Source organism: Eutrigla gurnardus (genome assembly GCF_963514095.1).
Source record: "Eutrigla gurnardus genome assembly, chromosome: 5".
Lineage (NCBI taxonomy): Eukaryota > Metazoa > Chordata > Actinopteri > Perciformes > Triglidae > Eutrigla > Eutrigla gurnardus.
In genome coordinates, this window is record NC_139919.1 from 13,070,235 (window position 1) to 13,095,374 (window position 25,140).

The 25,140-nt window shown below is 39.1% G+C and overlaps 2 protein-coding genes and 1 long non-coding RNA gene across 3 annotated transcripts in view; 1 reads left to right on the plus strand and 2 right to left on the minus strand.

Annotated features, from left to right (window-relative positions):
- The window catches only part of fstl5 (follistatin-like 5), a 176,705-nt gene that overhangs the window by 57,243 nt on the left and 94,322 nt on the right, over positions 1–25,140 (plus strand). Inside the window, exon 4 of the mRNA XM_084009730.1 lies at positions 5,013–5,261. Coding sequence (XP_083865856.1) covers positions 5,013–5,261 — 249 coding nt within the window. The remainder of the gene's footprint in view (positions 1–5,012; positions 5,262–25,140) is intronic.
- On the minus strand, positions 19,554–21,544 carry LOC311013296 (uncharacterized protein; the record flags this gene model as incomplete). Its single annotated transcript, XM_084009348.1, has 6 exons — positions 21,217–21,544; positions 20,916–20,974; positions 20,507–20,640; positions 20,248–20,375; positions 20,015–20,137; positions 19,554–19,658 (listed from the first exon to the last, which is right to left on the minus strand). Exons 1-6 carry the CDS (start codon positions 21,364–21,366, stop codon positions 19,554–19,556), a joined length of 699 nt encoding a protein of 232 aa, XP_083865474.1. The 5' UTR covers positions 21,367–21,544.
- Positions 21,670–22,628, minus strand: LOC311013624. Its single transcript, XR_014597173.1, has 3 exons — positions 22,123–22,628; positions 21,873–22,009; positions 21,670–21,737 (listed from the first exon to the last, which is right to left on the minus strand). It is a non-coding gene; the product is annotated as an uncharacterized lncRNA (long non-coding RNA).

Genomic DNA, 25,140 nt, shown 5'->3' on the forward strand with positions numbered 1-25,140 from the left:
AAGAAAAAGCCACACCAGAAATAGGACACGCAATACAGCTTTGAAAAAGAGATGCATGTCCAAGAGTGAATGTGCTTCAAAACAGTGGAGCTTATTGCTTAAGTGCTTTTGAGCATTTAGATTCAGCATGAGCACCAGAGTTGTCTCACAGCAGCCCCAATCACTTTACAATGAGAGCAGGTTGTTACACATTTGTAAAGAGCAGTTTCCATTGCTTTGTGGGTTTTTTCTTCTACTGTGATAGTGAGGCTCTAATCCATCTGCAATGACAATCTGATTATGTTGGCCATGTCCAAGTACGCCTGTTATCCTTTTACACAGTGTTCACCTCATTATGCATGCATCGAAGGATGATGCCCTTCAAATGATAGACTAGAGTCACATATGTCGGCACCTTGGTATTGCCGACATGCTCTGACTAAAGGTTAACATTTTAACGGTGCAGGGTGCATTTTCTGCCTGGATGTAATGATTATATTTTATTTTTTTTGAGTAATGTGAAAAATGCTACTGTTGTCCAATCTTATGTAAAATATAAATAAATATAATTTATAATGATTGGTAGATCATATCTCTTTACTTATAAAGTGTTCCCAGCCAAATACATGTTTGTGTTCATTGAAATCTCAAAACCAATCTTAAATTCAAAGGAAAGCCAATGAATTGCGTTATTACTATTTTTTAATGTTGTGTTGCATTTCGATTAGTATTTTGTGTTGTGTCTTGTACTAAAATAAGGTGCTAATAAACCCTACCATGATCTATGCTCCTGGTAGGTATTTATAAGTGCACAGTTACAGCTCAACATTCTCATAACAACCTTTGGCTTCACATTCAACACTGAGCATCATGTATTTCTGCCATGCTCTGAAAAAGTAATAGGTCATCAATAAATGAATGACTGCGCGCAACTCCTCATTTGTCTCTGATGTCAGCTGATGACCAGAGCGTTGGATGTGCATACTGATAACAAATGACTGCGCCCTTCGCTGACCCTGCTGGTGGCAGAGGACGCCTGGCTGGGCGACACAAATTCACTGAATAATCATTATGCCAGGCCACCGCAGGGATTTAATAAACTAGCAAATTGACTGGCTCCAATCAGGTCACAGTGTACACACTCGTATCTCGTCTAAACCCTCTATGACAGCTGGAGGATAATGCTGGTCTGTGTGTGGGGAGATGTTAGGGATGTGAATGAGGCTTAGCACTTAAAGTTGGTGTGTTTATCATATTGTCCGACTGCTAAACGTTAGCTTAGATATTCATGAACATATTTTAATTGAAAGCCTTAAGCTCTCAAAAGTAAAATTTCAGGCTTTAATATTACCTGATTTCTCAGCGGTGCATAGCAACCTTAGAAATCATATGTGTTTTTAAGTCTATTCTCAGGTGTAGTATTAACTGCTACTTAAAAAACAAAACTCTGCATTTTGTAGCATTTAGCTGGTTACAGGATTATACAAGGCTCTGTAGAAATTGTGCAAAAATTATAACTGTGTGAAATATGGTGTAAGGTAGACTCTCATACTGAATCTTCACTATTTGTGAGCTAAGGAGCAACGACTTATCCCTCATGCACTGCCTTAACAATTTTCATCTCTGTTCGTTTTTCTTTTGTGTTCAAGTTTACATATCTGCTCAATCTGCTCAAAGACGAATGCATCATTGATTGTAATTAATGCAGTGATGCACCACTCGCTGGTCGATATTAATTGGTCAGTGAAACAGTGTGTGCAATGTGAGAGGAAAGTTTGTGGATGCCAGTCTGTGTGCCTCAGTTAAGTTATTTTTCTAATTTACATGACAGTTTTAAGTTTAACCCTTTTATGTAGACATGCAGTGCAAACCTGTACTATGAATTATGGTCATGTGCAACTTACTTGCATTGCTAATATGTTTTGAAGGAAGGTTCTCTGTCAACATTTTTGTTCCCACATGTATTGTGACGTACAACTGTAAACACCACTCAGTCAGTCCCCTACTATAATGTGCTTTGAGTTTCTTAAACACAACCATAAAATATGACACTTTTGCAAAATGAAGCGACAAATGAAAAACATTGAAGTTGAATATTTACAGATACTTTGAATATCAATACTTTGCAGATACTTTCATTGTAAGCTTTCCTCCTTTACGTTGAAATAAATAAAACAGCTGGATTGCTTTGTTTCCTCCATAATGTTAACCAAAGGAAATTACATTTTTAGAAATGGATGCAAGCCATTATTCATTCTACAATAACGCAAACTGAAGTGGAAGAATTATTTTAATATTTAATATATAATACATTTAGCAGGGTAGGTTTGGGTAAGTAATACTCATAGTTCAGGGTTAAGAATAAGGTTTAGGTTAAACAACACAATTATTATTTAATGATTTACATTTTTCTTTTTCTTTTTGTAACTGAAGGTAACCCCACAATCCTGCAGTATTTCCTAGGTTTTTTTGGGGGTTTTTTTTTAATGTTTTTATTGATGTACTATTTCTCCAAACAACTGCTGCTAAAACATACAGGCTGTGATGTTTGGGTCTGTTATTATCCCTTTCCCCCACTGCTCCTTTAATCCCCATGTAGGGAAATTCTCTTTTTCTTGCCTCCACCACACTGTGGTCAGGGTTCAGCGTCTGCTGCAGAACTGCACCCCAGAGCAGACTGGGAATAAGGGTCTTGCTCAAGGACACTTTCCCAACAATTTCATTTTGCTTTGCTTTTCATTTCAAGCCCCCAGCCCTTGGATCAAATGATTACTCTGATGTTTTAGCCTTCAACATTGTAAGGGTCACTTTATATGAAAAAATACTGGTTCCTGCAAAACCTAAACCATTCCCACCCCTTTAGTCATTCACCATGGACATGAAATCACACGCACAGCAAGGTGGAGGTTATTAATAGACCGTTAAACTGTGGGAACACTGGGCACTGTAGACATGCTATGTGCTTGACACAGGTTGATGATTAGCTGTGACTTCAATCAAAGATTTTGAATTGAAGATTGGTAGGGTGTAGGATTGGTTTTATGCAACCGATTTTCAAATTAATCCTGAGATTTATCTGCTGACCTAACCAAATGATTATGAAACACTGCTGTGTATATGCACACACAGAGGCTTGCTCCCCAGCTGTTGTGTTACACTGCAATGCTGGCTGTCTGTTTACTTTATTTTGTTTGTATAAAACATCTAGCATACTTAAGTAAAGTAAAATACTTTTACTTGATCTTACCTTCTACTCCAGGATACCGTGAATGACATTTCTGATGTTTTATGGACCAAATTGATTGATAAAATAATCTGCAGATGGGGCTCACTGGAAGCTCACCTGGTGGAGTGGGCAAGCCAAGTAGACTGAGTCTTTACTACAGCAGTCTGGGTTTGAATTGTCCCTTCTCTCCCCCATTCCTATATATTTTGCTATCTCTTAAAAAAAGCAGTAGATATCTGCACATAAATTGATAGATCATGGAAATGTAATTGTTAGAAGCAGTGATATGTTGTCTGGTTTTTCCTTGCTTCATTTGCTTAAGGTTCCATGGAGCCTAAATCAATCATGAAAGGCAAATGTAATCAGGTTATTTGATAACTGACAATGTAGCAAATATGAATGCAACAATACAGTGAGCCCACGGTTCAATACATACCTCGGTTCTTGGGTTACCGTTTCGGTTCGGTTTCGGTACACGTTTTGTGAGTAAGGAGAAAAAATATTGCTATTTATATATTCCTAAATTATTTATTTATTTTGTATATGAGCCGAAACATTTTTTTTTTTAGCATTCAGACAAATTCAAGGGTATTGTTTAATAAAATCAAATAAATAAATCAGTGTTATGTTTGGCCTCTCCACCTTCCACTCAGTGACTGCATTGGTCAGTTTCTCTGCCACGTGAGCGCTTGTATGGCTTTCATTGAGGGGACAGGTTTGGAGTACTGCTCTTCATCTCCACTCCGACATATAGTGGACCGTCACAGTGAGAAAACTCGGCTCGAAGAATCTAAATCTCGACTGTTGTCCGAGAGGTCCAACTATCCGTGGTCAGTGCTAGGCTCTGTGCTTTAGCCAGTTCCACGTCAACTACGGACAAGGGCTGCAAATCTTTTGCAATCCCCAAAATGTCCCCAATGCACATAGCGATTTGATATGTAGCATTTCTGCATCCACAGCGCCTGAACAAATGCTGCAGTCAGGTGCTCCTCTAAAGCTTCCACAGAGCCAATTCAGATAGAAATACAAAGCATGGAAGCATGACATTTTATTGGAACACCGAAAATACCTCAATTCACAAGTGCATTTTGAACCGTGCATGGCTTACCGTAAGGTTCAATATTATATTGAGAACCGTTGCATCCCTAGTAACAACACATCATTTTATATTTATAATTTACATATATATTATAATTTGTTTTTAATTTATGTTATTTGCATGTGTGTTTCCATGAAGTGGTGCTGTTGTGAGAAGTTTAAGACGTGCACTCGCCTCGCCACTAACCGATTTGGAATAGCCTTTTAAATTGTCAAATATCCCTTAACATGCCAATATAGATCTGGTGAGGGATACCTAGCCGGAATGAGACTGCCTTCCATGCTCACATAGATGGAACATATTTCACACTGATGGCTAATTTAAAGTAATTTGGTTTAAATGTTGTTACCTTTTATATGACAATTTAGCAGTTTTGCCTCTGCACATGCAAATATCAAATGACAAAACGGGAGATGCTTCTCTTTGCATAACATTGTCATTTAAATTGTGGATTGAAGAACAGACTTTTAATCACTCCCACTGTGGGTATTATAGATTTGACTGACATTTTGTGAGTTTAGAAAAACATAATGTGGTATTGATGGGGATTCCCCGAGGGTTGAAGGGAATGAAAACAGCCTAAATGAGATCCAACCTGTAACAAGTGCTTACACCCAGATTTCCCATCTGTTCTGGTTCACACTGATCACCGTTTGTGGTCAGACCTAAATGTAACTTTTTTTTTCTCGTTTTGTGCTTTTTCCACAGCTTTTATGGGACACGATGGCTATCCAAGTCCATGTGAACACAAGTACTGTGGTTTGGGGCGTCACTGTGTGGCCAACCATGAGACTGGCCAAGGGGAGTGTAAGTGCTTGGATCACTGTAAACTGCACTATAAACCTGTGTGTGGTTCGGATGGGAAGCTGTACCAAAACCATTGTGAGCTCCACCGGGCCTCCTGTCTCCGAGGACACAGGATTACCATCATGCACAGTGAGGAGTGCTTCTACAAAGGTAAGAGTTCATGTGACCTTTCTCTAATGGTGGATGTGTGAGGTGCAGTGGTCGTTCAGTTACGACAAGCAATACAATGTTTAGTTAAAAACATTTAATACGCCCACATTATATACATATGGAGAACGTTTCTGCAAAATTATCCCTAAATGCAGTTCCTGCACATTTAGTCGACTTGCTGAAAAGTTTGAAGGTTAGGCTATATATTTCTCCTGGACTGCAGGGAAATTACCTGTATATATACTTTTATCCAAACACATGCAGTTTTACTTTACATTCAGTAACACTGGAATTAATTTAGGGTGACTTATGACTTAAAGGATTCAAGATAATTAAGTAATTATGCAAGACAGGGTTGCACAATGAAATGCAGTGGTAGCCCATCTGCTACACAAGCAAACAAAACAAAAAACGGGATGCATTTCTGCAGTGCATTTTTTGAATTTCCATTAGTGGGAATGTAACCAGCAGCAACAAAACAATTCTCTGGGCAGATAACATGGCCGACATCTTAACATTAAAAATTCCTCATCATGGAAACATGGTCTATCACCATGCTTAGGCTTAATCTGGGATGCCGGGATGCGAAGATGGGGCCAGGACCGACCTTGAGTTCCTGGCTTATGTTGAATTTTTCTGTGACTGGACATCAGCCAGGAGCATACTGGGTGATGGAATAGTCTTTGGCCCTTGCTTGGTTAGCATAGCTTCCACCCTGGCCCACTCTTCTCCTCCTGGGGCAGTGGACTCCGGTTTCAGTGGCATGTTGGTCGGCCGTAGGCAGCGATCATCTCATGGTCAGCTGAACTTAATCCAATCGCCACTATTCGTTGTCCGATGAGTGTATTCTGTCTTATGCCTTAAGACAACAACAAAGACGCTCCAAAAATTAAGACAAAATACTTTTGAATTCATGTGAGCTAACGGCTGCAGCATAAACATGACAAAGAAGATGAACTGAAACATCAATGGCTGAGACAGTTAAGCAGTGTGGGAAATAACCATCGGGCAAATGTTAACTCCACCAGCCTATTTGGCAGTTAACCAACCATCATTAGGGAGTGCCCTTCTAATCTTCTCCTACTTGGTTGGTAGATTAGTGACAGTCACTATGTTGGCTTGAAGACACAAATAGTTCTTCCCCTAGATCCGAATGACTTATTGAAAAGATGTCACCATTCCAGTAAGGATAAATGAAAAGCTCACCCAAACAGTGAATAAAGTAAACAAATACATTTATCACTGTACTATATTTTGTAGAGTTTGCTCATTTTTCAGAAATTACTGATATATTCTAGAGGTGTTGTTCTGTTCAATTCCCTTCTAATCAAACGTTTTACCAGAACACAAATTTGCATATTTCCCAAAATATGGAATTATTCCTTTAATGTGACGCAGATGTGGAAAAAAATCTGATATAATGCAGACTCTCATAACAACCCATGGTTCTTATTGGTAAAACTGTACTGTAAGAGGGGTCCACTGCGTCTGCATTTTCATTTTGTCAAAGAGAAAATAATGATGTTAGTGAATCCTTGTGGGAGTATTATACAGGGAAAAACATGAAAAGCAGCATTGTAATTAGGGGGTACCGCTGGATTTCTCTGTAGATTCATGTTGAACTGCAAATCTGGATACTTTATGTCAAAATAAAAGCACATACAGTGCATCACATTACATGAGAGTACATACCAGTGTAACAGAACAGCTTGTACATAATTAGCTAGGGCAAAATATATTGTAATACCAATGACATGAAATATTGACAATACAGTAGTGTATAACACTGCATTGTGAATGCAACATAAAGATTAAAGGACACAATCTGAAACCAGTTATATGGTGAAATGCCCAGCTCAGTTTAGAGGCGGGAGCAGGTGGGAGTGCTGTATATGTTCATATTTCCCCAGAGATGGTTGACTGCTCTCTAACATTGATTGTATAAACATACCAATTATTCCTAGTCCCTAGAAACAAGGCTACTTTCCCTTCTGTAAAGCTAGTCATCGGTGAAGTAGGAGCTCCTGACACTGCACCTTTGTTCTATTCAGGGCAAATGGGGAATAGTTGCAAACTGCTTACAGACAGCATATTCATAATATTCATGAGCAATTGACTGAGTCCCTTCATTGATTCGACAGGGTTACCTAGCTCACTTGTTAACTTTGAAAGTAACCTCAGACGAGACTGCGAACGGCTTTGGATCTATATCCTGTTGCTGACGAAACTCTCTTGTGGTCCTCCATACAGTGGGTTCTTGGGGTAACATCCTTGGATTGTGAAGCTAAAAAAAAACAAAACCGAACAGCACATCCGTCTCACCAAGTTCGCATTCTGTCACAACTGGAATGTTCAATTTAGAGATGAACAAAGCCTCACAGCAGGAAAGGAAAACAATGTACAAGCTTTTACAGCAATTCCCTACACTACACAAGAGCAAACATACAAACCTAAAACAGCAGCCCTGTGATTTGGCATACATTGAGATCAGCCTGTGCAGAAACAGTGTAGGTCAATGTTAACAATCAAAGCATTTTGTTTTATCCCAATCAGAGAAAAAGGCATTCAAATCAATGATACATCCCTGGTCGGTGTCGGTCCTAATCAGCCTCTCTCATGTGCCCTGTCCTGCCAGACTAACCCCCGCCCCAGACCCCCGCTTCACCCAATCAGCATCTATCCGCATTGCAGAGTGGGATATTTGACCAATGTCAAGCGATCAATATCAGATCAACAGGAGCCAAAAGAAAGAATAAAAAAACCCACAAGCCCTCTTTTTTCTGTCATCTCCTCCCTTGCACAGTCCAGACGTTTTTTTTTCTTTTAACGGTGACTGATATGTAATCAATTTCTCATTGGATGAGAGCTCCAGGGAGAGGACATTGGATACCATTAGTAATCTCTGCTAAAGGCATTGTTTTCTTCTCTGCGCTTTCAAATATTTTGAAAATAAAACTGTACATTTGAAAGATGTTGTTTACAGTGTTAAATCTTTACACAGGAAAACAGGGATTTCCTAAATATCACACAGCCACAGAGGATTTGTTCTTTGTTGGAACTACAAAAGCCACCGTGGCAATCAGAGGAAATGGATAATTGAACAAATGTAATAGAGCTTACAACCAAATTTAGATGTAATTAGGATTCAGGGGTTATTAGTGGGTAAAATGGAATGTGCCCTCAATAGCCTGTTAAATGTGTCACTTGATTATTTGTCCTCCAGGTAATGGGTTCAATTTAACTCACAATATGCAGATATACCCATTATCACAGCATAATAATGAATTTCTCTCAGTTCAATATTAGTTATTACCACGGAGGAGGTTATGTTTGGGTCCCATTTGTGCCTCGGTCTGTTCGTCTGTTAGTTACCTGGGATTGATTTCAATTGAATTTGGTGGCCATGCCACGGGCCAAGAAGCTTTGATTACTGTGTAGCCAGCTAGCAGCTGGAAATATCAGTCGGTTGGTTGGTCCACTACTTTGGTCCAGTAAGTATCTCAACAAGCAGTAGAAGAATTGTCATGACATTTTATACAGACTCTCATGGTCCTGAGAGGGTGAATTGTATTGGTTATGTCCTGACCTTTCATCTAGCGCATCATTAGGTCAAGTTTTAATTTAATAAATAAATAAATTGGTTGGTACCTGCTAAACCAATGACATACCGATCGGTTTACACTTTACTTTGTTTAGTAGGGGTGTCACAAGAGGAAAATATCAGGGCCATTCTGGATATTTTTTTTTTAATGGATCAATGTTGGCTAAAATAAAGTCAAATCAAAATCCAATACTTCCTTTACTGTCCTCCACTGTATTTTGTCCTCTTCAGCCTGCTCGTGTTGCTGCACTCCTTTTTTTTATAGTAATCAGGAGGATATTTTGTTCATTAATAAACGTGTCATTTCTCTTTCCAAAATGTCTAATAATGTGATTTTAGTTAATAAATGGTAAATGGCCTCATTTAATATATAATTTGCATCTATTTGCATCTTGGATTGTGTATGCAATAGCACTAAGCTACAAGTTCACCAAGCGCTTGCTATGAGCACACCACTTCACCCTGCTGTTATGTGCTGCACTGTCTCAGGGGCATCTTTGCACAGCCTCCACCTGGGGGCCTGTCAGGTGTGGTAGACCCCAGTCTCTATTGATCGTATGCTTACCGCATGTTATAGTGCCTCTCTGCTGTCCTTCAGACCAGCCTTTTCTAACCATCTCCATATCAGCCACTTCTATACGTTTATATTGGATAAACAGTTATTTCCTCCGACCACTTCAACCTTCCTTCCTATATCCCATCTTTGCTGTACTTTCAGAGGTGGAAAATTTCCGTATTCCGTATTTCCACGATCCTCCATGACAAATATAGCACGTTTGGGGTTGAATAAGTCACATCTGCCATGGAACAACAGGTGCAAAAACCTCAGTTGTGGCCACAGATACGGCATGGAAAGCTTGTCTTTACAGCAGCACAGGGTCCTCCCCTTGTCCAATATATTGAACCGTTAATCTATGACCGTAGGCTGTTATGTTGAGTACACAATAAATCAACTGTCAATGCCAGATGGATGACATGTTAGTTTCAAATAATGCCGTGCTGACTACAACAAATTGCCTCATACTTTCCTTGCTGTTAGATATAGAAGCTAATGAAATGGCGATCAGCCCGTCACACAAGGTCTATTTCCTTCAATTATCAGCTCCTCTCATACCGCAGCACATTCAATGGCAAAACAAACAAACCAAGTTTTAATTATGGATACGCATGTCATCTTGTTTTATTCTCATATGTGCTCAGCTCATCTAAAATCCTCAACACAATCACTGATCAAACACAGAGCCTCCTCCAATGCCAATATTCAGAAAACAATGTGTCTTTTTTGTTTTGTTTTTTGTTTTAACATGAGCATATTTATAGTGGACTAGGATTTCTTAGGTACTGTTCAATACTCCTAATATTTTGACATACACATGTTACATTCTATTTTGAAAATGAAGTGATAGTGATAATGTAGAATATTATTTTTTTTGTGCAAATCGTTCATCCTTGAACAGAAGTTTTGAAATTACACAATTATTTACTGTATTGAAATGTCTCCATGATGTCTTAATGATACCACATATCATCAGCAGTCAAATCCAGAGCATCTTGTGATCCCTGAAAATATACTGCTTTATATTAATTTGATAGACAGACAATTAGTCCCCTGGGCAAGCTCAAACCTCAAGCCGTTGGAATTGATTGCTTTTGAACTGACACAATATGCAAAGAAGCTGAACCATCACTGGTTCTGGTCCCAGCTGGATGTGCGTATGCTGGAAATGGACAGGCATTGTCAACCATATCTTCTCTGTGTCTTCATATCAGCTAAGGAAGACAGGATACAAAATGACAGCCATGTGGTGACTGAAGCTTCTCATTAGCACTGGGGAGAGCATACGACCCACCATTTACCCCTTGCACTGCATGGCAACTTAACCAGGATCGGATCTGATTGAAAATTAAGTGGTGCACAAAAGCCTGCGGAGAGAAATGTGTGCATGCAGGCGAGCAGCCTCTGCAACAGGCAATTGCCACAAGCCGAGACAATCAGGGCCAAGGTTGTGGCACATCAAGCAAGTGGTTTTAGTGCATTCAGCACATCCAATTATCTGGGAGATCATACAGTTTAAAAACCTTCAGACATTTGGCTCCATGGACCTTCTATGCCAAAGCATCTCAAATTTCTTATTTACTACTTACTGAGTGGTTTCACTGCATCTTTTACTTTGTTATTACATGATGATTAACACAGATTTTGTTTTAAAATTGAGATGAGCTGGTGGTACTAGATTACATCATGCAGGTACAAAGTAAAAAGGCCTACAGTCACATAAAACACTGATTCGCACATTTCACGGATACGAAATCCAAAACAAGGCATCTTAAAAGAGAAACAAACAGAGTTGCAATGATCACCTATAGTGCATTCAGATTAATTCTAGTATGCCTGATTTTGGATTACACATTCAGACATGTTAAAAAAAAGGTATATGGAGTTTTTAGAATGTAAATGGTAATTTACATAGATGAATAAATGGTTAATATGTAAAGTATGTAAAGTTCACAATCTACCTTGACCAGGATGTGGTGTCAAGATTAATTATTATTTCATTTAAGAATATGAGTTCCCCCCTAGCACTTTGGTCATAGCACTGTTAAGGTATCCTTCTTTCGCTCTTACTTTATCGGCATAATATGTTGTGGTTTCTTTCTTTTGACAAATGTACTTATTGCAAGTCGCTTTGGACAAAAGCGTCTGCTAAATGCCCTAAATGTAAATGTAAATGTAGCTACAGTGATCTCACCTGCATCCCTGCTGCTCTTTTCTGCCTTTGGCCAGAGCCACTTAGAAAAATGTGTTATTTAATCAGTTTTAAAATAACAGAAAAGAGTTAATAAGGCTGTGTCAGCTTCCGTCAGTTCAAGTTGACATCTTCAAATTGAGCGATTGGTATTCAGTTGATTTCATTCTGCAACCTCACTGCAAAATGCCACTAAATCCTTTACTCTGCTGCTTTCTATTACTATCCTTCAAATTAGAGAAAATCTGTACATATTCACATTTGAGAGGCTAAAACAACAGACATTTTGCTTGAAAAAATGAAGACTCAAAAAGATGACTCAATTCACAAAATGGTTCTTGATTCATTTTCAATTAATCACCTTATAATTATAGCTGGTGCTGGTTAAATCTAGGGGGTATACAATGTGTACATAAATGGCAAACACATTTTTAACATGACATACTAATGCTCTGACATTAAAAGCTCTATATCATTCCTTTTTTATGAGATGGCTATTCGGAGAGTAAGGTGCAGTTATACGATCTGATGGATGGAAAAGGGGGTGAGTAAGCCCTTTGGGTGTGAGATATTACTGAGTGAGAAAAGTATTTCTTATTTTAAATCATCATTAGAGGGAAAACTCAATAGAGGTTTGACATGGATGGGGGCATGTCTCTCACATTCCCTATGACCTGTCATGGGGTCTAATGTTTATACTAGCGTCGTTCATATCAGTTTATATTTAGTGATCAGTTAATGGTGTGTACAGTATGACTCAGACATACTGTATGTATGTGGTATGAGCATTGAGACGGTTTCTCTCTGCGAAACACAAAGTAGAATAACTTTAAATCTGACTTTTCTGGGGGTTTTTTCAGTGAAAAATAAATAACTATATATATATATATATATATATATCCAGTATCTACTTTTGTAATGTCATCAGTGTATGTTACAGCACAGTTAGATTTCATATTTTCCACCAAACTATGCATATACAGTATATACCATACAGTATAATGAACAACTGTAATTAGGCTGTGTCTATAAAAGTAGAGCTTTTTGAACTGCAGTGCTTTTGTTTGTGAATGCCTCCCTGGCATCTCTGTAGAGCTAACTCTTTGTGGATGACTCCCCTGGGCTCTGCCAAGAAAAACATGCTCATGAAGCATCATAGCTTGAGGGCTCCTGGGACCCTCTACCTTAGCAATGTGTCTGTGTCTTTACCCAGTGGAGGGATTCCACTGAGACCCGCTTGTGTACAGTAAAGGGCTGCTGTACCTCCTGTGCATTCTTGCTTTCTTTTAATGACTCTGTGGCACCATTAATGCTGCGACCTCTGTGCAAGACCTGGCATTGCCATTGACAGCAGCGCCAAAGAACAAGCTCCTCATTAAAATCTAGACCTGTGGCTCATTAAGTTTGCAAGGGCGTCCAAACGATTGTCAGCTGAAGGGTCTTGATGCCGGTTGACTCTGAAGTCCTTGTACATCACAATCTGCTTTGTTGATTAAAGGTGAATTTTGCTCTAAAATTAGATTAATTGGTTAGTTTGTCTGAGACAAACATAAACATAAAACTTGTTTTGAAATAATAATTAAAACTTGATTATTTAGGCATAGAATCTGACTTGTATGTGTGTTTTTTTCTTTTTTCTTTAACACACCAGTATTGGATCTGTACTTGGCATCAGCCTTATCAAAGTGACGAAAAAGACAAAATGAGGGGGAACAATCCATTACCTGAGAGATAAAGCTCCTAAGAGAGCAACTTATCCTTGAAAATCTTTAGTCACATAAGCTCAATGATGTCTATGTGCCATTTTCACTGGTCAGTAAGAGAATGTTGACATAATGCTGAGAATACAAGCTAGGTCCACGGCCTTGAAAGAAGGCAATGGAATTGCTTTTTGGAACAGGACTGAATGGTGTCAGTGCACTGACATTGAAAAGGTCTATTTTCTAGAGCAATGTCATACTGAGCATTCATATGTCTTTCTGTGGAGCAAATCATTTTTTCACAGTACAAAACTTTGAATAAACAGAGCATAATCAGTGCTGTGGCATTACAATGAAGCAAAGATACATTTTTCCCACCTTTTTTCTCTGACATGGGCATCTGCTAACAACGGTCATATCACTGAATACATGGCACCGTTAGCCTCCCTTATTATAGCTGAATGAAGAGTGATGCAGTAGAAAAACAGTGTAGATGTATGACATAGCTGTAGGGAGTGGCGCTGGCCAATTTGTTGAAAACTGATATGGTCAGGGAAATTACAGAGCACAATGGTCTCATCACTCTTTGTGTCTTGACTTGCAGCAACATTTCTTCTCCAGCAGTAGTCTGGAAGGATGCACTGGGGAAAATAAGAGAATAACCAATAATACACATAGAATTAGGTGCAGAAATGGAAAAGGGTGATGAGGTTGAAAAGTTATGTCACAGTGAATCAAAACTCCCCACCTGTACACAATGAAAATCGGTAATCTCGTTGTTCTCCGCGTAAAGGCACTCACTGTATATTTCAAATTTACCTTGAGCTGTATGACAACATATTTCCAGTTTTCTGCCCAGGCCTTCACAGTCACCAGAAGCACTCAGATGTATTTGTCTTGCTTGTGTTATTGATCAAAAGACAAGTTTACTGAACCCTGCAATAACGGGCTGAGCTCCATAATGGGATCTACTGTACAGTGGGGTTCAAAGGGAAAACTAGGACGAAATGTGATATTAATTGAAAGGCACAGTCCGGAGCCGCTGTCCTCTGTGCTGTACATCACTTTTTAAGTCAGTGGTTACAGGTTTAGAATGTCATAAGTAGGTTTTAATACAAGCTGATGCCTCAGCTTCCTTTGCTGCTAACCTTCTTTATGTGGAGGGCTTGTTTTTCAAAAGCATATTCAACTCACTCAGACCATGAGTGACTATAATCCAGGTGTAAAAAGCATAGGACAACACTCAAAATTCAAAACGACCTAAGTTTGAACCAAACATAGTCAGAATAGTCTCCAAGGGTTTGTGTGAGTCTCTTCTCACAGTCCAAATTCTTGCAGTTTAGGTGAATCAGCCATTACACTTGTTACATTGGCGAGGTATTTGCAACAGACATCTTGACTAAATATGTACTTAAAAAGACATTAGAGAGAAACAAATTAACCACTGCCTCTCCTCCATAAAAGGTTAAGAGCATCTCAAGAAGTGGAAATGCCTAAAAATTATGTTTCTTTTGTCTTTTGTCCTGGCCACAGATGCTGTTTGTGAAAAGGAGATATTACAAGATATTATATTTTAAGCATTCCTTTTGACATAAAATACATCCCAAATCTCAATAGATACATCTGTAGAATGTAAGTGGTTTTAGTAAATACAAATTAGAGCTTAGTTTGGGCCCAGAAAATCAAGCCCGACCCTACCCGAGCCCGTGCGCGTTCTGTCCGAACTCGGACCGACCCGACACATTAACTGTAATTAAGAGCCCGAGCCCGATTTCAACCCGACAATTATTTTTAATGCATGAGGCTGTTGTATGTGCATATCCGTGGGAAGTGGGGGTGCGGCTGCACCACTATCGTTATCGTATCTATATCTAGATATGAACATTCAAGATATTAATATCGAAAAAGCAACGATATAAACGATATAGATTTCCCCCGCGCTCGCCCTGCATGTACCTTTTGTATTTTTTATTTGATTGGTGACTTTGGGCCCTAGTTTCGTAGACCAGCGCAGGGCGGCGCAGGGTGGCGCAGCCGGCGCAGTGCAAGTTTCGACCCGCGCAGCCTTGCGCACCGTCAGTTTGGCAGTTTGGTAGATCGCCTGCGCCAAGATGGGTGTGGCGGCGCAGCAGGGGGAGGCGTCACAGATTCAGCTTGGCGTAGCGGAAGTTTCGTGGCAAAAAGCCTCGCCGAGACTGCGCTGAAAGCTCGCCAGCTCCGACCTGGTCTACTTTCGGCGCAAGGCGCAAGGCGTAAATAAAGTCCATTGATTCAATGCGAATCACAGCTGGCGGATCGGAAGTTTGGCTGACTGCGCGCAGTGCGCACACGTCACCGAGACCTCACAGGCAGGTTTCCACAGTTCCAGGCACATTTAAATGCAATAAATAATCACAACAAACACTATTTAATGCAACTCATTGAATCAACACGTGAATTTATATCTGTATAGATTGTCCCGTCACATCTGACGTCAGATCAAAGGCGGATGGCACGCGTAACGGAAACTCAGCCTCTCGGACCAAAACATCTCCCTCTCTCTCTCCTGTTTTTTATAATATAGGCATTGTTATTATTATGATACGCGCGCACAGCGCGTGATGCGCGTGATGCGCGTGGTGGGAGCGCCGGCGCTGCTTCTGTCATCGGGTTGTCAAGTGACGGATCTTACACTGAACCTCCCCTAACGCATTAAAGGAGAGGAGAGGAGCTCATTTGATTGGTGAAGATCTGAATCGGCTGTGTTAATCCCAGTCCACGCCTCGTCTCCTCCTCGTCTCCCACTCACGCCTTCTTCACCTCCCTCTTTCCCACTCACGCCTTCTTCTCCTCCCTCTTTCCCACTTGCGCCGGTGGGCGAGACGGGAGGTGTGCCTGCGCGAGCCTGCGCGGTGCACGAAACTTGCAAAGTCCAGGCGGACACACCCCGTCGGCGCGGCGCAGGTGCGCTGAAAGCTGACTGCGCCTGGTCTACGAAACTAGGGCCCTTTATGTTAATGTTGATGACTGGCAGTGAGTTATCAATAAAACTGCAGTTTCCACATTCTTTTGTATTATGATGTTTTTATTTTTCTGAAAAATATTTGGTTTTCACCGAACCCGTAGTCATATCGTATCATATCGATATCGAGATATCTGGCATGAATATCGAGATATGAAATTTTGTCCATATCGTTCAGCCCTACACTACTCAGTCACAAAAATATACAAATAATTTTATAGGCTACTTTAGTGCCGCGATTAGGATATGACTGGACAAAGCCGACACGTATGTTATCGGCCGGGTTTGGGTCGGGCTCGGGCAGAGAAGCTAAACTCGAATACAAATTCACTACATGTATATCTATTTGTTATATTTTTTTCACACTGGCACCGGTGCTTGGTATGGGCCCAGGTATTGTTATTGGGACTGTAAAAGTCACATCAGTACATCCCTTCCATAAAGTAATGATCTGCAGCATAGCCATTATGATGATGACTGCACAGCACTGATGAAGAGATGTGTTGGACTATGGATGTTGCAGATGTCATCCTATACTTTATTTTGAGCCATAGTTGTCATCCTGCCCTTCCCCTTGAATCTTGGAAACATTATGGGCTTTACTGCCAGCAGTTCCCCTAATGTGATTTTAATCTCATCTCACTGAAATATTTCTTTCTCAATTTCTTTGTGTTCAGTTTTCTTATATTCCCTTTTGTATCTGTTGTGGTTTCTTCCCATTGTAGGATAATTTCCACCTGGAGGAAATCGTATAGAAATATGTTAATTTGATGACACCACTTGCACAAATTATTCAGGGAGTTTCGACTTGTAAAACTTAACATCACTTTGAGGCATGATATTCATTTGTGTTTAATTGCAACATCTTCAAACAAAAAACAGACGCACAGAGTTGTGACGATTGACGCTGATCTTGGGGATGGAAGGTATTCAAAATTATTATTATTACCGTTGTCATTGTCGTTAAGGTTATATGCCCTATCATTCTTTAACATCAGCATCTATATATATAAACTGACACTTGCGGAAATGGCCATCAACATTTAGTTTTCGTTGCCTGACACATTAACATGGACCCGGCACCAGGAAATAGGTATTTTCTGTAAACAGCAGATGCAGCTACAATATATATGGAGTATATTTGCTAACAGAAATGGAAAAAGTAGCTGTTTACATTTGGCTCATTAATCCAAAAGATATAATGTGGGGCTCCTTACGCTGGGGATGAATGCACACAGTGTTATCAAAATGATTATACAGTTTGATTAAATTTGTCTCAATGTTCTCATCTCTTCATGTGTATCTATAAATACATATTTATTAAGATGTTTTTTTGTTTTTGGAAAGAAGGAACCCTTGAGGATTTTCCCACAAAAATACTTCTAATTTATTCATTTATTCAGTGTACATTTATGGGTGGTGTGCCTCCGTATCTGTTGTTATCTGCATGTGTTACTCAGTAGTACACAGTCTAGACACCTGAGGCTTGGGTTACCCCATTTATAAGAACAATTAGCACCAACTGCTTTGTACTGTACTAAAAGATTATTTGGGCAATTGTGTCTTACTTTGTGTGTGAGATAACAGGGGTTTGTTATGTGTGTGAGATAATAGAGTTTGTTTAGAGGTATTTATTACAATCATGTCTCAGAGGAATTGAGCAAAATAATTAACCATATCTATCTGCACATGCAAGACAAACAACATACCTTTTACTTATAATTATCACCATTTCTAGACACATTGAGCACAACATAGAGGAGCTTCATAAATAAACAGTCCAGTGCTATGCAAGAAGTCCAAGCCCAAGAGGATTAATGTCAGAATTGTAAATTAAAAGATACACGTATATTAGCATACAATAAGACAAGACAAGACAATAAGACAAGAACAAACATGATGTGTTTTCTTGAACTAACTGAATCACTTATACAGTATCTTTAATCATTAGGGTGAAATTAAATATATGCACTGCATTTTTTTCAATTGAACACTATGTACAGCTGTCTGCAGTCAAGAGATAGAAAATTGTAAATATTCCATAACAACATCATGGTGTATTGATTTGAAGGACAACAAGCTAGGCTTTGATAATAAAACATGAAAGAAATGTTTGAAGTAAAAATTTGTGAACTACACCATACAGCCATACTGAATGAAATCATGTATGTGATACATGTCATAATTAGTTTTGAGTGCAATCTGATGCAGACAACGTCAAAACCCCTGCAGGTTTGTATGCTTCAAGACAAGGAACTGGTCTTTGATCGATGCGTTTATTTATAGCTCAGCTTCAAAGCATCCTATATTAATTTGCATGTTCATTATGCACCTAAAATGGCCAATTATTCCATCAGAGGCGTGTGCAGAGGACTGGGCCAGAGATCCTAAACAATCATATGACAAATTGGCCAATTATACATGTTTGATGTTCCTCCCGCTGTAGTGCTGAATAGGAGGATGACAGGACCATATAATGTAATTGATGTTCAGTAGATGAATTTGTGACAAAGAAAAGAGTAGCTACACCCATAGATAAAAAAAACACAAACTAACTAAATAAAAAACAGAAAAGATGTAAGTACACAGTTTATTAAGCTTTGTTATGTAAATATATGTTATATATATACAAATATAATTCACAGTTTGCCGTCAACAAGAGTCACTGCTTGCAGTGGGGGTTGAACGCTTTACTGGAGAGGACCATGATGGTGGTTGTTAACTTTTCAAACTTATTTAGTATCAAATATTTTTTATTACATTAATTACTAAGAATGTATTTAGCCCATTTTTTTCTGTCTTCTATAATGTTTACATAAACCCCCAAAAATCTTTAGACTCTGAATGGTGCTATACAAGATGGCTTTCCATCATTCATTTCGGTACAGGATTTCCGGTTTTTGTACGGGACATCCTTTTGGTACATCTTGCGACCCAAATAGCTGTTTGTTTTTACTACTTGCACAAGGGTTACAGAAATGATGGCGCAACCCAGACACGTTTGGCAGCGCACCAATTGTTAGTTGTAGAATGCAAGTTGGTTTAGCCTGATTAGCTGGGTTAAATAAGCTCAATGGAGCAGGAACTGTGTGGAACAATTAAACTGAAGTCAGATACATCTGTGGATACACTTCAGACTTTTAATTTATGATGGCATCACCTGAATGTGTCGATTAGCAGAACGAAACATAAACAGACTGATGTGTAATGAGTCTTTGGTGCTTAGAAAAGGAAGATTTGCATTCAAACAGCAGCTAGATAAATTCCCCCCGCGGAGTCCAGACAATGGTGGTTGTGGCTGTTTCTGCCGGGACTGGTAGGATGAGGAGTCTGATGAAGCTGTGAAGACTGAAGAGGGGCACATGTAACAGCAGCATGAACGTACTAGAGGTAGAGAGACAAACTATTATTCTAACTATTATTATTATTACTAAATATTTAAGAAGAGACAGTACACAGTAAAATCGCCAGTGTAAATATAACACTTAAAGAGTTAATTTTAACACTACCTCAGTGAACATATGGTCCCTGTCTACAGAGTGTTAAATGTACACTGAACATAGAGTTACATTTCCAGAGTCAATTTTACTCTGGTAAGAGTTAATATTTTACACTACACTACACTGAGAAGTGTTAATCAAGTTTTACACTATGTAATAAGTAACACCGATAGTGTTATTCATATTTAACACTAAAGAGTTGACCTGCTTGTCCAGAATAATGAAGAACTCATGGATGGAGGTGCTCCTCTTCATCCCAACAGCAAGAAGATACAGTTGAGTGGTGCATTTGATTGCATCAACATGTTCTTGAAGACTGGTTCCACTCTGAGGATAAAGAAGAAGTCAAAATTAAAAGTTGAAAATCACAGATTAAAAACAGTCCCATTCTCTTATTGCCATCTGTAAAGATAATCCTCATAAGCAATAACACAAACCTTCTTGAACAGGACAAGATGTTTCTCAGCTTGGGCTGCAGACACCTTGCCTGGTCTTCTCCGGCCTTGGGCTGAATGAGGTATCAGGTGGAGGAAGAGGATAATGGATGCAAGATCGCTGTCCCAGCCTATATTTAGAAATAACAGCAAAATGTACTGTGTTATAATTTAAAAACATCATTATTTTGAATTACAGCTGTAACAAAAAGATGAGGGAATAAAACAGGAAAAGAAATCAACAAATAAAAAAAAACACTACCAAGGGCAAGAGTGTCATCAATTTCCTCTTCATCCGGTGTTGCTTCAGCGCAATGGATAAGCTCTTCAAGGTCACTTGTAGAAGGGAGAGCCTTACACTGATGAATGACCTTTTGCTTGAATGTTGTTGGCCACCTAGATAGAGAAAATAGTTATTTATGATCAAGAAATTCAAACACCCATAGATAGTGAGAAACAGAGAAGATCAATGTTAATTTACTAGAGTAATAAAAACTGAGTGCCACAAATATCAAGGGACCATTTTGCCATTGGCATATTAACATGGCAATGCCAAATCCCAGAATTTCCCACTGTAAGATAAGTGTAGATGTGACACAGAATAAAAACAATGGCCATTTGGAAGACCTCTTCATAAACCCTCGGCTGAAACCACTACTGTTGTGACTAACCTTTTCATAAATCTTGCAGCTACACTTTCTCCAAACTGCAGGATGAAGTCTTGCTCAATCTGCAACAGAAAAATGAAATACCAAAAGTTCTTTTAATTGGGACTGACTGGAAAAATATTATGTTTTATATTTAGCAGTTGAGCAGATACAGTATGTGTGTATACACCTAAATGTATGGATGTGCAAACAGTTTGAAAGTATATTTATTCAATTCAAGAGATTGAGAGAGAAATGTTGCTGTTAACAGTAATTCATACTGAAAGGACAATTACATGTTTTAATGCAAAAATAATTCAATTACCAGGCCTTTGACATCTTTAAAGCGGGGAAATTCAGTCAAGACATCTGAGGATTTCTCTCCATCGAGGACCATACTGCAACGATGTTGAAATGTCATTTTCATCTTCTGCTTGATAGTAGCCTCGTCAGTACAGTATCTCATTAAGGCCATGGCCTCCTTGCATTGCTCTCAGGACTAAAGGAATCCTCTCTTCTGGCTACTGGTCCTCCACTCAGCTGACGTGATGATCCTCTGCTCTCTGATGAAGCACTTCTCCTCTGTACAGTTTTAAGCCGCCATGCCAGATAGCCACTGCCACTTTCACCATCATAGAAATGTTCCTTCAAATACAAAAGGTTTATTAGTTCCAACAGCAGCAAAATAGTTGAAATAAGGAAGTTATATTTATTAGTGTAAAACTGGATCATTGGTGTGGAAATATAAATGCACCATTTTCATTTTTAAAATCAGTTCTCAAGTACGGGAAGAGCTCAGCTATTCCTCGAGCGTACATCTCTCTCACATTCCGTCGCGGGGCCGTCCTGACAAGAGTAAACTCAATACTGTTAAATGACATACTTCCAATGATTTCAAACAAAGCCAATAACAAGAACAACATAATAAATGTTTTCAGCACAAACACAGAAAAAAAGTTCTTGCAGAGACAACCAAATTACCCATGCGCTTCTGTCATATCAGCCACAAGTATGTTGACCATTTGTCTGCGTGAGGAGTCGGTCAGACTTTTAGTGCGGTGGTACTCTTTGATGATACGGTTGCCCCCAGGTCTCCTTGTTAGCGCCAATTCAACCACCTGTGAAGTGGACAAGCTTTTCACAACTGACAATACATACACTTAAAAATCTAACAAAACATGGTAACTCCCAGATTAATGAATTGCAAAAAAGATTTCCTACACCAACTTACACGTTTGGCCTCTTCATCTGCTCTCTGTCGCTTTCCTGGATGGACTGGTACTCTCCTCCAGTATGATTGTGTCATCTGAGTTGCAGGACACGATTTCGAGGATGACTGTGTCATCACTACTACTAGCAGACAGTGCACTGGAATTTGCATCTTGGGAACTGCTGGACAAAGTTTCCTTGAAATCTGTGGTTCAGGAGAAAGAGACAGGACAGAATAATACCAATTTGTTTTATTTTGTAACAATAAAAAAGTTGAGTTCATCATTACATTCCATGGATTATAGTGAGCAACTACACCGTCATCAAACTTGATGGTTAGTATGCCAGTGTTGGGCTGCTGCACTATGTCAGAGAAGACCTCTGCATCCACCTCAGTTCCTGTTTCATCAAAAACCTTGACACCTTCGTTGACTGGCGGAACTGAGAACTTCAAGAAAGCTATGACAAAAAAAAAAAAAAAACAAGATTTCAATCGATAGAAAATGCTCAAGATTAACCAAGGCCATTCTCCAAAAACACATTGATGCATTAGTAGCATGGTCTGAGATGCAAACATCCACTGATGCAGGCATTGCATCTTTCAATGGTGTACAACTCAACAACTTACCACCTAAACCAACCACAAAACTCAGATCTTAATTGCCGACCCCTTAACAACAATTTTACTCTGTCCGTTGTTGGAAGAACTCCGTAAGAGTTAAAATACTTTGACAACGCATTTTTTACACTGGCAAATTTACTATGTAGCAAGAAGATAAGCTTATAATGAAGGTGTGCCATTGTGCTATTGGATAGAAGAGACTAGCTGATGAGAACAGCTGATACCATGATTGAAAGCCCTGAACTATGACAGCAAGGATATTATGAGTGAGCCTGCACGAGAGGAGTGAATGACAGGATGTATGAGAAATAACTTCTGGCCTAAGCATGCAAAATAATAGTCTTCCTGTAGCTTAATTATTTGACGCTTGACAAGATGGATTTTCGTTTTTTCACTAAAAACAGCTGCCTGCTAGTGTGATTGAATACAAGGCTGTGGTAGGAGTGAACCAAAACGGTAAAGTTGTGGGCCTGACAGCTAAAAACAAACAGTGGGTCGTGTGGAGAAAATCAAATATCACAATGTTTTAGACAAAAGACTTTGGTATTGATATTGTGAGGATATTGCAGGGTTGACCCATTGCGAATTTTACAAAATATCTACATGTTTTTGATCAGTAATGTGGATATGTGTAAGGTGGCAAATAATAGAAAAAAATAATAGAGCAGCTTGAACATTCTGAGAAGTTCCGAAAATTGCATCACTGTAATGCATCATTTAAAAACAGGAAAATAATATGCTTATTCCATTTTACAATGTCCAGAAGATATCTAGTCTCGCATCACTATACTATCGTATCACTATACCTATATGTATACCAGTATATCATATCTATACTGTATATTTCCAAGCTGTAGCTGAAACTCACTATGAAGCTCAGTAAAAAGACAAGGGGAGCTGCAGATTCATGTAATAATTATTTGTGGGTTCATCAATTTGAGTGTCATCTTTCACATTGTCACTTTATACTTTTACAATAAAACTATAGTGTAGTTGCTTTACGCTTTCAGTTATTGTGCACATACAACATCTGGTTATAAAGACTATTTTATGTGGTTGACATCTCCAGAACAAGCGAGTTAATGGACTTTGAGTGGAGATTTAATTGTTGGACAAACTGCAGCCTCAGATGTATGGCAGATGATATGTCTTTATATATTCAAGCTTAATTATTTTCTCATGAACTTTGAATTCATGTCCAAAAACCTGACCATGAAATGCTAAATCATTAGCAAAATATCAGTTAAAGACATAACAGAAGACATTATTGATTGAACTGTTGAAATGACTGATTGTTTGATGAAATATTATAGTTTGTGCATCTCTCCCCTTTTGGAAATTGCACTAGTTAAACTTGCAGCACATGCAGTTCACATAAAGCCTCCTCTCTGAATTTAGTCAAGAAACTTCTTTCCTTGTGGCTTCTATCAGTTTGAACGTGAGTCTGTCAAAAGTAGAAATGACTGAGTGGGCTGCCAATACGGCAGATTACTCCATACATCAGAAAACATTCCAAATCCGGACAAAACCATCAGCAAGAAAAATGTCCTGGACACAGAAGAAATGCTTGACAATCCACAGAACCTGTTTACTCCTCCCTACTGATGGTCAAGGTGATCACAATGCACTTCTTCAAAGAAACAAGATTAATGAAAGGGTCTCAAAGTAATAAGGGATTTGGAGGTGTCATAAAACTCTAAAAATATTGTTTGGTTGCTGGGGTAGTGGCAAGTGAATGTTGTTACAAAACAGTCCTGTTTCCATCCCTGTTTATGAAGCTGAATTAGTTATGAACAGATCAATAAAGGCTGTAGAGTATGCCATATCTGGGGCTGCAGATCTATGGGAATTCAACTCTTTATGGTTCCCAGCTGTGACTCGAATGGCTAAATGGATGATAATAGAGTCCTTTAACCTAATGCTGACCCCACTGTGGGATGAAAACCAGTACTCAGGAGGGATTGTGATAATCAGAGTTTTACTGCCGTCAGAGTAAGGATCTGCTTACGAGTAGGAGACGTGGGTGTGCTTTTGTACCCATTAGTACTAGCCACTATAGAAATCTGGATGGATTCTTCTACTACTATAGGCCACAGAACAGATTGTTTGCTGTCCAAACATTTCTCAGAGGCAGAGATGCTGTAGAGAGCAAATAAACTCATTGGTTGAGGTAAACACACTGATGTGCTGAGTCAAGCAAACAGTTTCTTAGTGCAAAGAAGCTAGATGGGTTAATGTTAGCATGGTCAGCAGAGCAGCTAACTAGTACTCCACGGAGCTAAGATGCTATAAATGTTCAACTTTGGTTGACAGACAATCCTCATGGAACTATAGGTGTGTTTAAACTGCGTTCCCTTGGTCTTTGCTAGCAACGCTGGTTGGTTTGTGGAGTCGGTCTAATATGTGCTAAAATGAATA